This window comes from Alosa alosa, chromosome 2 (assembly GCF_017589495.1).
Source record: "Alosa alosa isolate M-15738 ecotype Scorff River chromosome 2, AALO_Geno_1.1, whole genome shotgun sequence".
NCBI lineage: Eukaryota > Metazoa > Chordata > Actinopteri > Clupeiformes > Clupeidae > Alosa > Alosa alosa.
This window is the reverse complement of record NC_063190.1, coordinates 7,492,531-7,506,490: the sequence shown is the minus strand read 5'-3', so window position 1 is coordinate 7,506,490 and position 13,960 is coordinate 7,492,531. Positions and strand designations below refer to the sequence as shown.

The 13,960-nt window shown below is 47.0% G+C and overlaps 1 protein-coding gene across 1 annotated transcript in view; it reads right to left on the bottom strand.

Annotated features, from left to right (window-relative positions):
• Window positions 1–13,960, bottom strand: part of zzef1 (zinc finger, ZZ-type with EF hand domain 1) — a 38,499-nt gene that overhangs the window by 22,013 nt on the left and 2,526 nt on the right. Inside the window, 28 exon segments of the mRNA XM_048227615.1 lie at window positions 75–204; window positions 685–846; window positions 1,097–1,216; window positions 1,579–1,743; window positions 2,314–2,842; window positions 3,045–3,132; window positions 3,517–3,596; window positions 4,339–4,573; window positions 4,661–4,785; window positions 5,322–5,523; window positions 5,713–5,794; window positions 5,933–6,102; window positions 6,248–6,370; window positions 6,898–7,019; window positions 7,424–7,583; window positions 8,346–8,460; window positions 8,630–8,700; window positions 8,809–8,942; window positions 9,216–9,385; window positions 9,541–9,632; window positions 10,071–10,289; window positions 11,135–11,240; window positions 11,491–11,636; window positions 12,064–12,155; window positions 12,382–12,480; window positions 12,584–12,762; window positions 12,973–13,089; window positions 13,678–13,888. Of these exon segments, the coding sequence (XP_048083572.1) occupies window positions 75–204; window positions 685–846; window positions 1,097–1,216; window positions 1,579–1,743; window positions 2,314–2,842; window positions 3,045–3,132; window positions 3,517–3,596; window positions 4,339–4,573; window positions 4,661–4,785; window positions 5,322–5,523; window positions 5,713–5,794; window positions 5,933–6,102; window positions 6,248–6,370; window positions 6,898–7,019; window positions 7,424–7,583; window positions 8,346–8,460; window positions 8,630–8,700; window positions 8,809–8,942; window positions 9,216–9,385; window positions 9,541–9,632; window positions 10,071–10,289; window positions 11,135–11,240; window positions 11,491–11,636; window positions 12,064–12,155; window positions 12,382–12,480; window positions 12,584–12,762; window positions 12,973–13,089; window positions 13,678–13,888 (4,244 nt within the window).

Here is a 13,960-nt window from a genome sequence, read left to right as displayed (position 1 = left end):
GAGGAGGATTTGTGTAAAGAGGCGCTTATGTAACTTCAGAGGACCAGAGCAGCAGCCGGTCTCGTGAGCTTTACCTTTCTTCTGCTCTCAATCGTCCCCTGGATCACCTTGTCGTACCACTTCTCCAGCATACCGTCCATGCACTCGTCCATCCACTCCATGTTCCTCTCATAGTCCGCAATCTCATCCTCCTCTGTCCACTGACTATGACAACACAAAACAAATACAACATAAAACACTGAAGATGCCTCTAAAAATGCCTCTAGTCTAGTTGTCAGGAACAATAACTATAACGGCAAAAAAGTATCGCTTCAGCTAATATGAAGGACAACGTCCACACATAAACTATAACAATAACGACAAGAAGAACGATATAGTTGGGGATCACTTTCAGAGCAATTCTGAGAATGATAGAAAGCTGAAAGCCAATCAGAATCCATCAAATTGTAGACGTCACATTGTTCCACACAACGAAAGACTTTCCTTATCGTTGGTCAGTGTGGACACTTTTATCATTATAGTTATTGTTACTGGTGTGAATGGCCCTTAACTGGGTGTAATGTACTGGGTGTAATGTGTGTGTGGTTGTACTGGGTGTAATGTGTGTGGTTGCACAGGGTGTAATGTGTGTGGTTGCACAGGGTGTAATGTGTGTGGGTGCACTGGGTTGCATGCTGCAGCTACCTGATGGCGATGTCATGCACACTGATGTTCTCCTGGGACATGGTGAGCAGCAGGTCGGGCAGCTTGATGTCCAGGAAGAGGGACAGGTCCTCCACCTCCCAGCTCATGTCCAGCAGGTGGAGCAAGCAGGTCTGCACACACGACAGGGCGGGCAGCAGGACCCTGGGGACACGGGGGGAATGAGAGGGTCAGGAATACAGCACTGCTCAGGTTTAAAAACTCTTTTAGACCAATCAAAATACAAAAAATATGCTACAACTAAAACTGCTCAGTGCTAATCATACTCTAGTGCTGTTTTTGATAGAAACATACCTAAACATAACTACTGCATATTCCTTTTTGCAATCACGTATGTGGGCTACTGGTGGGATGTGGATGTGTGTGGGTGTGTGCAGAGGGATGGAGGCATTACTTTGCGTTGAGGCTGCTGAAGCTCTGGACGGCCTCCACGAGCATGAGGACCAGCCGGTGGTAGGAGCGCCGCACCTGTTCCCTCAGCTCCTGCCCGCAGCCCGACAGCTGGGAGAAATAACTACACACACACACACACACACACACAGGGTTATAGGAGTTGGCACCACACACACACACACAAGTGCAGGACAGAGCACACACAGATGCACTGCACCAAAGTTGGTACCAAAGTTGCTGCACCAACATTCAGTACACATTACCAAATTACAACAGCTGTCAATTAATGCATTTAAGGAGACTTTGATACCCTTGACCCCCCCCCCCCCCCCACCCCACACACACACACACACACAGCACATGGCTAAACCTAGTCCTTAACCTAGTCCTTTTAGTTTAGGACTAGGCTTAATCACTGTAGGGGAAAGCAGGCCATGTTGATTGAATGTGTTCAGCAGAGTAGATGCCCCCTACGGTCCCTACCTGGAGAAGTCCTTCTGACAGGCCAGCAGCTCCTGGAGGAAGAGAATGCAGGGGGCCTGGAAGAGGTGCGGCTTGCCCATGGAGCGCAGACACCACTGGACCGTCTCCAGCACCTTACACACACTCTGGGCCTGTGCCTTCTTTAGCGACAGCGTCTGCAGGACACTACGGGAGGCAAAGCACTGGACATCAACACCCCACACAACACAGGGTACACAACAGGTGGCTCAAGAGGCAGAGGAGGAGTTGTGCGACCAGTAAGTTGATTTGAGCCTGACGACTCCTGACCTTGTCGAGGTGTCCTTGAGCAAGACATTTAACCCCAAACTGCTCCCGATGTGCAGGTTGGCACCTTGCATGGCAGTGTGTGTGTGTGTGTGTGTGTGTGTGTGTGTTTTTGTGTGTGTGTAAGGCATGCATGCGTGCTTTGAGTGCTCAGAGGATTAGAAAAGCGCTACATAAATGCAGTCCATTTACCATTTACAAATGATTCAAGCTGATTCAAACATTTCAATATAAACATTTACAGATCATTTAAATCACCATGCCATATGTATTAGTATGTTGGCATAATTTGCATCAGTTACTTGATTCAACAGTACAGTGCTTGTTTTTGTGTTTGAAATAATAGCAGGTAAGAGAGGACAACAAGGACAAGTTAATGATGAGTGATCACATAATAAGGGACACTCTCCTGTTCATAAGTATTCATGTGAGTTTTGTGCTGACCAGTACCTGGCCACGCTGATGGCCTGGTCCTTGGTGAAGTTGAGGATGTCCTTGAGGATGGGGAAGCACTCCTTGACGGAGGGGGCCATGCGGGGCTCCTCCATGGAGCGGAAGGAGAGCAGGCGGAGACGCTCGCGGCTGAAGAGCGAACGCCGCTGCAGGGCCACGGGCGAGACCGGCTCTGTGGTTGCAGCAGCGCTCCCGCTACCGCAGCTGGACGCTCCGGGGTCCGAGGCCGAGGACATCTGAGAGTGGACCCGGCACGGGTGAGACGACGACGGCAGCCCCGGGGCGGGGGCGTGGTTGCCGGCGGTGACGGGGGCGGGGGGATCGGCGGAGGCCGCCTCGGCCTTGGGGGGCTGGGACGGGGAGGGGCCCATGCTGGCCTGGAAGTCGGCCTCGGATATGGAGATGGAGCGGAGGAAAGGGTTAGCGCCGGCGCCCCCCTCTGGTTTGGAGGACTCGGACACCTGAGAGAGCATTCCCCTGGGAACAAATCTGAAGAGCAGCAGGCTCTTCTCAATGCACACCTCCGCTGCAAGACAGGCAGACAGACACAACAAGGCAAACAGGGGAATAGGAACAGGTGAGTGACAAGTGAGTTAACGAGTTCCTTGTGTTTAATACAGTTACAGTAAATGTTTAGGGTATTTGAGGTATTTAGCACATAAAATGTTGGAGACTAACTCCCTGTGATCTCTAAGTGGACCACAGCGGGACGCAAGAACGGGGCTCACCTAATGAGTCCATGCTGACCTCTACCTGCTCCTTGTCATTCTCCCCCACGTTCATCTTTTTGACCAGGTAGCGCTGCTTCATCTCCAGCTGGGAGGGGAGAGGAGGGTCAGACGCGTGTTACTACACATGACACGCTCTTCATTCAGGCAACCAACAGGTCATGGACAAAACGTGCAACACTATCTATTTCTGCTATTTCTATCCTTTTCTAAACTGGACAGCGAATGCTACAATGTGTTTAAATGTTTTCAAAATGTTCTTCTCTGCAAGAAATGACTTGCCAGAGAAATTAACACAGTATAGGCAACATTATCAGAAATCATCAACATAGTATAGGCAACATTAGACTATCATCCACATATTCTTTTTATTGAATAGAGCTTGAATTGCTTTTATTGAAAATAATTACACTACATCTCTTTTACATTTAGCTGTGTAATAAAACGCATTATTATTGTGTGACTAACTTACCATCCATGTGCGGATACTATCTGCCAGCTTGTAAACCTGTACCAGGTCTTCAGGGAGACTGACCTGGCCACCCTTGGACACTGCACAGAGGACAGAGAGAAAACATTACAGCCAACAGCAAGCCAGTAGGACCCTTTGCTAATCAGTCACACTATCACTAGTAAGATAGCTCAATGCTCTTGTTCAAAGTTACTGGTGCGGAGCAGATAAGTATCATATTTGCATGAGGCTTCCTCAGACCCTATTCCGCCATGAAGACATTAAGCTGCTGCTAGCAGCCTCTTTGTGTGTTGTGCTTCCATTCATTTCACTTGCTCATGTGGAAGCACATTTGTGGGAAATGCAAGGTGGATCTAAACTCGCTTCTGCGATATGGCCAGGCCTGCAATTTCATCTGGCCATCTAGACAGCTATTGTCTCAGAGCTCCTGGGCTCAAATTACAGGAGAGACCCTAAAAAAACCTCATGCAGAAAATGGCTGCTTTTATCTGTAACAGTAATGTCCACTAGGCCTAGTAGACCAGCTCACTGTGCTCTTTTGCCCTTTTAAAGAGATGCTGGGTGTTACCATACCATAGAGTCTGAGGCTGTGGTGGAGGGCTGGGTGTTACCGTACCATAGCGTCTGAGGCTGTGATGGATTTGGCATTTTAAAGAGATGCTGGGTGTTACCATACCATAGAGTCTGAGGCTGTGATGGATTTGGCATTTTAAAGAGATGCTGGGTGTTACCGTACCATATAGTCTGAGGCTGTGATGGAGGGCTGGGTGTTACCGTACCATAGAGTCTGAGGCTGTGATGGAGGGCTGGGTGTTACCTTACCATAGAGTTTGAGGCTGTGATGGAGGGCTGGTGTGTGGTAGACCATGGCTGACCACACGGCATTCACTGCCTGGTCCACCTTTGCGCCGCCGGCAATCTCGTTCCGGATGGCCTGCTTCTTGCAGGTCAACATGAGGCCTCTCATCAACTCCACCCTGGCGTCAGGGGAATCCGGAGACGGCTCCCATTTCGCAAAGGCCACAAGGAAGTCCAGCAGCCCATCCTCCGTTTCCACCTGGACAAAAGGGTGAGGTTGAGGTCAGCTGCAAAAAACATGAATGTCCTCCAGGACATGACGGGGTCCACTGCTGGGGACAGTTACCTTCTCTCGGTCCTGACTCTGGGAGCCAGCGTTGCTCAGGCCGTGTCTGAAGATTGTCTTCCACAGTGTGGACGAGAGGACATGACTCATCTTCCCCGCAGGCTGCTCCTTCCCTTCATGGGTGTCTGAAGACATGAGTCATGACAACACAATGCTTCATTACAACATCGACCCCACCTATCTGTACAAACCCTGGCTTTGACCGTCTGACCGTCACACTGTCGTATTCTCAATCCATAGCAACATTTCTAATCTCTCCATAAGCATTTGATGGCTGAAACAACCATTTGCATTACTGTGACTAGATAAACCCTACCAGCCATTCCAACTGGATATAGAATGGGAATATGTGAAATCCATAAATAAAGAAATCCAATAGAAGGCCGGTGGCCTGGTTCTCACCATGCACATCCCCCTCTACCCTCCTCAACATCATCCTCCTACCACACTTTGACTAGTACTTAGAAATGTCTGCACTCTTATCCTGCAGTAATAGTATTGACTGATGCAGTGATTCCTAGCTGGGGTCTCCTCTGCACTGTAGCTTAAATATTATTCCTCTTTCTTCTACGGCGCTTTGGATAAACGTGTCTGCTATGTCTCGTTGTACAATGACAATAAAGTATCTATCCAAATGTAAAGGTAAATGTGTGGTCCTGACCCAGTGGCATTTTGAGGGCCATGGTGCGGGACGCCAAATGGCCCATGAGTCTGGACACCAGCAGTTGCAGGTCGGAGATCCAGGAGACGGTGACGTCGGGCAGGCCATAGGAGGTGACGGTGAACTTGTAGCCCCACTCGTTATTACTGCTGTCCGAGTGGAAGAGGAACTGCAGCTGAGGGCCTCCTTTGAACGTCACTTTCTGCAGAGAGCACGTGTGGCAGAGCACAAGAGTACAAGGGTCAGAACTCCAACAGCGAGATTCAGTTTCTTTGGTTTCCTTAACATTTAGCGTAACAGTCAAATGTCCCAAAGGTCCACATACACACACACAACGGCTAAATGGAATTCCTTCAAAAAATGTATATTATGACATGTCCTCCATGATTACCTTTGGCCATTTCTCTGTGCCAACCTTCATGTCGTATCGAACTTTCCCACCTCTTGCATCAGTGAACTCCAGGTAATCGTACCTGCCAGAAGAAGAACGGAAGAGTACGCCACTTAAGTCACCTCCGTCACATTTTTAGGAAATGGGGAAATTAAAAAAGAGGGAAAAGGGAAATTGCTTTTTTTGCACCAGACACTTCATCAGAAACACAGCCAGCTACCTTTTCTCTGTTTCACAGCGGTCATCGAACTCCACCTCGAAGGACGTGGCCCCGGGGCAGACGAACACGGTGGTCTCGTGCTGGCTGTTCTCGTAGTTGTGAGGGGACTCCATGTCCCACGTCTTCAGAACCACTGGCTGCTGAGGCTGCTGACAGTTCTCCATGTCCGCCTGTCCCAACACACAAACGCACAGCCTCAGAAATCTAATGACCCCTGAATGTACATCCCTACACGCACGCACACACATAAACACTGTAATGTTGGAATGACTGTAAAGTTTGATGCAAGGATAGTGCTGCCCATGAGAAACTGACCGAGGAGAAGATGTCCCCTGTGTCGCAGGAGAGGCTGGACAGCAGCTCCACCACAGAGCAGAAACTGTGCAGGAGCTCACAGTGAGGAATGTCCAGAGAGCACAGCTCCAGCAGGAAGATGATCTACACACACACACACACACACACACACACACACACACACACACACACACACACACACACAACACACGCACACACACACACACACACGCACACACACACACACACACACACACACACACACACACACACACACACACACACACGTAACATATATCATACACGTTGACATGTGAAACTATGCCAGCTCTGAACAGAACAAAACTGAAAGATATCTAAATTTACCAACTTACTACTTTTTATGGAAAAATGCTAAATATTTACCAGCTTACTAGCAAAAAAGTGCAGTTCCTATTCTATATTTCTGTTGGCCACTACCTAGCAACAATACTATGTGATACTTTACAGTCACTGACAAAAGTCTTGTCACCCCTTTTGAAATGTTGGTTTTTAAGCAAAATACACAGATATTTGGAGTTGATCTATGCTAAGTATGCTTAGCCACCATAAAGAAAGGAAGCGCCTGATCTAAGCTGAAAGGCCAGTGCGTGCGTGAGTGCGTGCGTGCGTGAGTGAGTGAGAGTGTGTACCAGCTGCCTGGTGGCAATGGCCATGATGGAGCCGCTCAGCTTCTCCATGAGCTCCGTGGTGCTGTGGCGCTGCAGCAGTGACGTTAGCATGGTGCGCGCCCCCGACAGGAACTGGTGCACGTCTACAGGAGGAGGAGAAAGGCGAGGAGGGTCAGGGTCAGGCAAACACACCAACAAACTGGGTAAAATGCTGGTGGTGACATTACAGAAATAGTTTGAGAAACTATTATGGTTTGCCGTACATGGATTACCGTTAAGTCTTAGTTAAGTCATAGACTAAAAGACTTAAAAGACTAATAGACTTCATTGAAGTTTTCTTCCAGACTAAGACCAGGCTTAATCCATGGAAGGGAAAATCGACTCATTATCTCTGGGTTTTTTCAAAGTTTTTAAGGCAAGTGGGACATTAAATAACTTGAAATGGCATCGTGCCAGCTCCTAACAAAAAAATCATAATAATACTGAATATATATTTCATATATAAATATATTTAAGAATTGATCCCATCCAGAGGCAGATGTCTTACATTCGGTGAGGATGGCCTTGGCCAGCTCGGAGGCTGTGGACGGCCCTGCTTTGAGCTGCAGGTAGCACCAGGACAGCAGGTTCCCCTGCAGCGCCCAGTAGAGGGACAGCAGAACCTTCCGGCTGGGCCCCCCGCTCGGTTCCACCATCACCGCCTCACACTGATGGACAAAGCACACATGGACACACACACACAGACACACACACAGACATTAGATCCCAGTGTGCTGTGCAGCAGTGCCATGCTCAGAGGACAGAGGTCCAGAGGGGGGCCTACAGTATAGTTTGCATACTTTCAGGCTGCATTGAGAGAGCAATGAATAATGCAAAGCATGGGAGAAGCTGACAAACTGAAAAGCCTATGAGGTTCAACTATTTAACTCTGTTTGGAACCTGATAACACGGTACAATGTTATCACCAAAGCTTTTGGTTTAACCCTTTGACAGAACAAAGAAAATTATTTTAAATCAATCACAAATATCTGATAAATGACTCTGCCAGGTTCAAAATCATTTAAAAAAGTGCACAATATATTTCACCTGATGTAAAATGCTTACAAGGTTTGGCAAGTTAGGAGGCTAACCAGCTAACAATGTTGGGTAAGCAGCAACACACACAGTATAAGAGCAGAGCAACAGTGAAATGTACTGCAGAACATCAAACAAATCACACTGCTCCAAAAATAACACCTTACAAAACATTTATCCAGAGCACATTAAAATAGCAAGAGCTCTTCTTTTATTTAGACTGTAGCAGTTGGAGGGAAATTATGATGAATGGGACTCATGAAAGGATAATGAAGCTCTTTTGGGTTGTCAGGACCTATACATATTTCATGTTTAAAGAGGCATAAACAGGCATGTTGTGGGCAGCTGAAATCACTAGGCCCCCCATCTCTGAAAAGGGAACCCCATCAACCCACCTCTTGCATCGCTACACGGATGAGCGTATCCATCACACTGAGGAGGGGGCTGATGTTGAAGTCTGAGGGGGCATCTTTCGGGGGCAACAGGAGCAGACCGCTGGGGTCTTTGTCACTGTAAAAGCATAGGACATGGACAGGGTTAGGTGTTGAACATATCTGATTAGTGTGAGGACTAGGCATGACTTGTAGTGTATGTACGGCATGGACAAGCTAAGACCCTGAACAAATCCGATTAGTGTGTGGACTATGTGTGACTTGTAGTGTTGGAATGCATGACTCACCTGAAGTAGTTGCACAGAGACTCAAAAGTCAGTTTCACCGACTCCAGCTGATCTTCCTCAGTGATGCTTGTCTATAAAGAAACGTAGAAAAACAAATGTTCAACATTAAGCATTATACAGTATAAATACTGTGATTACTTTAAAAGAGGTACATTTTTCAAACTGATCACTCAACTAACCATCAAGTCAAAAAGCTTGTCCCTCCGACTTTGTTTGTAAGGGAAGAAGATGACCGCTCCGTTCAGTATGGCTTTCACGGCTTCCCGTCTGAGCGCTTTGTCCACTGTTGCTTCGCCCTCTGGACCATCCACCACTAATAACACAACACAAATCCTCTGCAATTACACAACATGTCTACCAACGTGTTCAAAATATTACATAATACAAAATTAATTTCATAATACTGCTCTCATAGCCCTGTCCAGTAGACAGAATAGCACTAGTAACAACCAATCAGAAAGCAGGTCGTGTTAAATAAACACCAGGTCGTTTTTTACCTAGAATAGCAGCTTCAAACTCATTTTGATTGTGTATTGACTTATAATAGGCATTCCAGAGCTAAGAGAGTATGTGCTGGGGCTCCTACCCTGACACAGGTGACTGTAGAGGTCCCATACGGCCTCGGAGTGGTCTCGCTCCGTGCTGGCCGAGGCCTCCGTGGGGCTCTGGCACGCCGGGGGACTGGGCAGCACGGGGAAGCAGTTCTGCAGCAGCTGGAGAAGCAGGACCCTCGTCTTCACCGCCTCCTCTCCCTCGCTGGGCAGGTGCACGCACACACACACACACACACACACACACACACACACAAGCACATACACATACAGACAGTCAACACACAAGATGCTTACTACATATTCAGAGAGACAGTTGGTGATTGGAAGTAACTGTGAATGTACTGTATGTGTACTCACATATTCCTGAGTTTGTTGTAGAACTCCCAGAAGAGTTGCAGGTTTAAGCCACTGAAGTCCAGCAGGAACTTCTGCTTGTAAAGGGACACATCCTGCACCAAATCACATCAACAGCTTGATCAACACATCAACATCAGAAGCCACATGACAGGTAGACAGATGAATGCAACAGAATGGATCTAGATCACAATCACTTCTGGTGAATAGAAAATCAGAACGGTCATAAATGAAATGCACTGACAAGTTCTGTGAAACTTAAATAGGCCTTTGTACCTTCAATAAAATTAATTAAATACATCAGAATACATTAATACATCATTCAAAGGATAGCATGACAAGAAAACTAATATGTACATGTGCATAACTGCTAAATAGGGAAGGTGATGCTAGATTATTGCTAAGTGAAGTTGTAAATGATGGTGGTGGATGACAGATGGCCCAGTTGCCCCACTGTAAGTAAAAGCAATGTCTAACTGTGGTAAGTAAAAGCAATGTCTAACTGTGCTAGGAGGTGCAGCAGCAGTGTGTACCATGTCTCTGGTGAGCTGCTGGATAAAGAAGAGGGTCTTTCTCAGGAGGGTGTGTCCTGTGGTGAGGCCGCTGTCGGCCCCCTCCGGCTCGAGGCTCAGCTCCTCCAGGGGCTCAGTCTGGTCGGCCCCCGGACACAGGTAGCCGCTGAAGCTGAGCTGCTGCACCCCCAGACGCTCCGCAGACTCCTGCCGCGCACACAGGAACTTCACCATCAAGAACTGGACAGAGAGATGGAGAGAGTGAGAGTAGGTTTCACTCAAAGGTGTCACAAGGGTTACTCATGTGTTTAGTGTCCAGCAGCCAAATCAATGCCACACACACACACACACGCACACACACACACACACACACACACACACACACACACACACACACACACACACACACACACACACACACACACACACACACTTTAGAAATTGCTTGGGGAAAAAAGAGCTTAGCTAATTCATGAATCGGAGGAGCTGTGGCACAAAAAAGGCTGCAGCAAGCGGACCCAGGTTTCACATCTGACCTGTGGTCATTTCTGATCCCACGCTATCTCTTGCTTACTGTCCTATCTGAATAAAAGCATAGAGCCCAAAAACATACTTAAAGATTAACAACAAATAAGTTATTTTACAACTGAGTAACTGACAACTACTAAACCTCTCTGGCACAAGTACACACAATAAGGTCAGAGTTCTGTCAGGGTTATACAGTGCTGTTTGAGGGTCAATAGTTAACAGGTAATGCTGTGGATACATCAGGGTGGTGTTTTGTCTGAAAGTGAGGCATTGTGGGTGGACACAGGGACTGAATGTGAAGGGGCTTTTCACACGAGTTTAGAAACAGACAGGTACGAATGCTGACCATTGACAGCGAGGGAGGGAGGGAGAGAGAGAGAGAGAGAGAGAGAGAGAGAGAGAGAGAGAGAGAGAGAGAGAGACAAGGAGAGAGATAGACAGAAAGAGAGCAGGACAGATAGAGAAAGAGAGAGAGCAAGAGAGAGAGAGAGAGATGGGGAGAAAGTGAGAGTGTGTGTGAGAGAGGAAGAGAGGGAAAACAGTGAGTGTGTGCATACCTTTGACACCCGACACTGGCGCAGCTTGATCTCCACATCGTTCCAGTCCTCCTCCAGCTCGAAGCAGCCAATGGGATCATCCTCCGTCTGGCCTACACTGCTGGTGCTACGCAGTACCAGAGGCATGCAGTGGTCAACACACACACTCACACTAAAGGTTGAGTCATATTTACAGCCTGACCGGCCAGAAATACACCTACTGACATTACGGTACACGCCACAACTGCACATGTCATATGTCAAGCCAATACAACTTCACAACACGTGGATAAACATATACATTTGGACAAAAGCACACAAGCCTGAATAAGGCTTAAACATATAATAAACGAGCAAAATTGCCATGTGTTACTTACCCGTTCTGAACAAAGTCTTTATAGTCCTTATGATCCCATACATCAAACTTTTTGAAGCGTTTAAAATGTTTGTCTGCATTAAAAGCGTCTGGATCATTGTAGGCAAACACAAGGCCACATTTGGCACCTATTGCTCCCTTGCGCACCTACAACAATAATGGGGTGAAAAAACAGCAACTTTTCAGTGTTTCCAAACAAGCCATTTTGAAAACTACAAAAGCTTCCTTTGGCTTCCAAAGGCTGTCTACAACAATGACGTAATTCTAGTTGAAACCAACAAAGGTAAAAACAGTACTTCCATATTGTGCCTTATATGCCATGCATTGTCTTACTTTACTTTTCTGTTATAACTAGAACTCCCTGCTAGCTTCATTCTAAGCTCAGAGAAACAAAGATGAAGGCAACAAGTTCAAACAAATCTACATACACTACAATTACCATTGGAATGCTTATCTCTGAATATAGACCGGTATTACAGTACTCAAAATCTGCTGTCTAAACAACATTACTCCAAGACAGACATGCATTTCATTTGGGGACCGCAGGGTTGAATCCATAAACACATGGGCTTACTTTGATCTTTATCTGCGTGACCTGGAAGCTGCTCTGGTCCTCTGTGGACAGAATCACACTGGCTCGCTTCTTACCCGCCTCGGTAAGAAACCCTGCAACAACCAGCAGACAACTCACGTTAACATCTCAACTCAAATTCCAGGCTATTTCATGCTGTCTAACGAGCAAAGACAAACAAACTTTTCAAACCTATGAATCTTGGATTCTAGTTAAGTAAGCTGAGGGGTTTTTTTTGTACCAAATCTATTGAGATTGTTCAAAACTAAACAGAAAAGGACCACAGCAAAAATGAAAAAGCTGCATCCGAATCTGCCCTACCGTCTCCTGTGGTTGGTTCGGTCAGCATGCTCTCTGGACCCGACTTCTCCTCTTTGCCCTTCACATCACAGGCCTGCAGGCAAAGCTGCAGGGGTTTCCCTGTGGCCCAGGACAACACAACCGCACAAGTAAATAAACAGTGGAACAAACCAACACAATGGTGAGTCCTATCACAGTTCCATGGGTCTATAGGAGGGCTTACCGTGTCTGTGCAGCAGGCGTAGTCTGACCGTGGCCATGGACTTGAGGAGCGAGGATGCTCTATACTCCAGGTCCAGGTGCTCACAGATCCCCGACAGGGACTGCAGGACTTTGGCCACGTTCCCTCTGGCCAGGGCGAAGGCCAACAGGGTCAGCTCTGCATCGGGTGTCACACAACAGCTAGGGACACCATAGACAAAGACAGAGATATTTAGTAAACATCTAAATCGCTTGATAACGTACAGTTTCCTTGCCCAAATTATGCTATTCACGAAGCCTGAGTGACACATAACTTGACCCACATGGGGTCACTGCACTGCACCTACAACACTGACCAAAACCTAGATCGCTTAATGCGAGGGCATAATAAGTGTGGGGATTTGGAATTACTCTGCTATTCGGAGAAGGAAGCCGTCCACTTCTTCCAGGACGTTTGAGGAGAAGAACTTGGGGAACTCGGTGGAGGCTGGAGTTAAGGACAGCGGGGGCATGTGCTGTAAGGCTTTCCTGCAGACAGAAGGGAAAGCAGAGAAGAGTTAAGGCATTAGGGAACTTAGAACATTTTGTGGTTAGGACCAACAACAACAGTGGTTAGGACTTAAGAGTTTGACTGCTGTCTATTATAGCTTATGGGTGCAGTAAAAAAATAAATAACTGACACTAGTTTTATGTCTCCACTAAAAGCTAAAATAATGCATGTAATGCCATTTAATGTCATCATGACAGACGGAGTGGAAATGTGTCTTGGAAATGTTCAGCCAATGATCATGAAACACCTACATAGATGAAGAGGACACCACACTGTAAGTTTTCTCTTGCAAAGAAATTCAGTCAAGAGCAATACTGGCTCAGACATAAAAAACAACTAGCGAGGCTCAAACTACAGTTTTTGAAATAGGCTAGACAGAAATCAATGCATCCAAAGCATATGCCAATATAAGTAACCATAAGTCAGCAAAAAAGCAGAACGAAAAGACAGTACTTTGGAAAGAAAACAGTTTCCAGAAACCACCACCTCTGCTTCGTAATGGCATGAGGTGCGATGAGGTAACCCTAATAAGCCATAGAAGAAAGCCCAGCTGGATAGTGACTCACTGAGTGTTCTGTAAGACCGTCTGAGCCAGGACGGGGTTGGTCTCCATGGAAGCGGTGACTAAGGAAGTCAGGAGCGACAGGTACCAGATGGCTGAGGCGTCGGTGACGGACACCTCCTTGCTCTTGGTGATCTGATAGCCCATGGTCTTCAAGCCGTGGATACGGGTGTCACAGCCGTCACTCAGACACCGCTTGATGTTGATTTGTACATCTGAGGTAGGCAGACACAAGACAACCACATTAATAAGACTAAACCACCAATACAGAAATGGACTCTAAAATA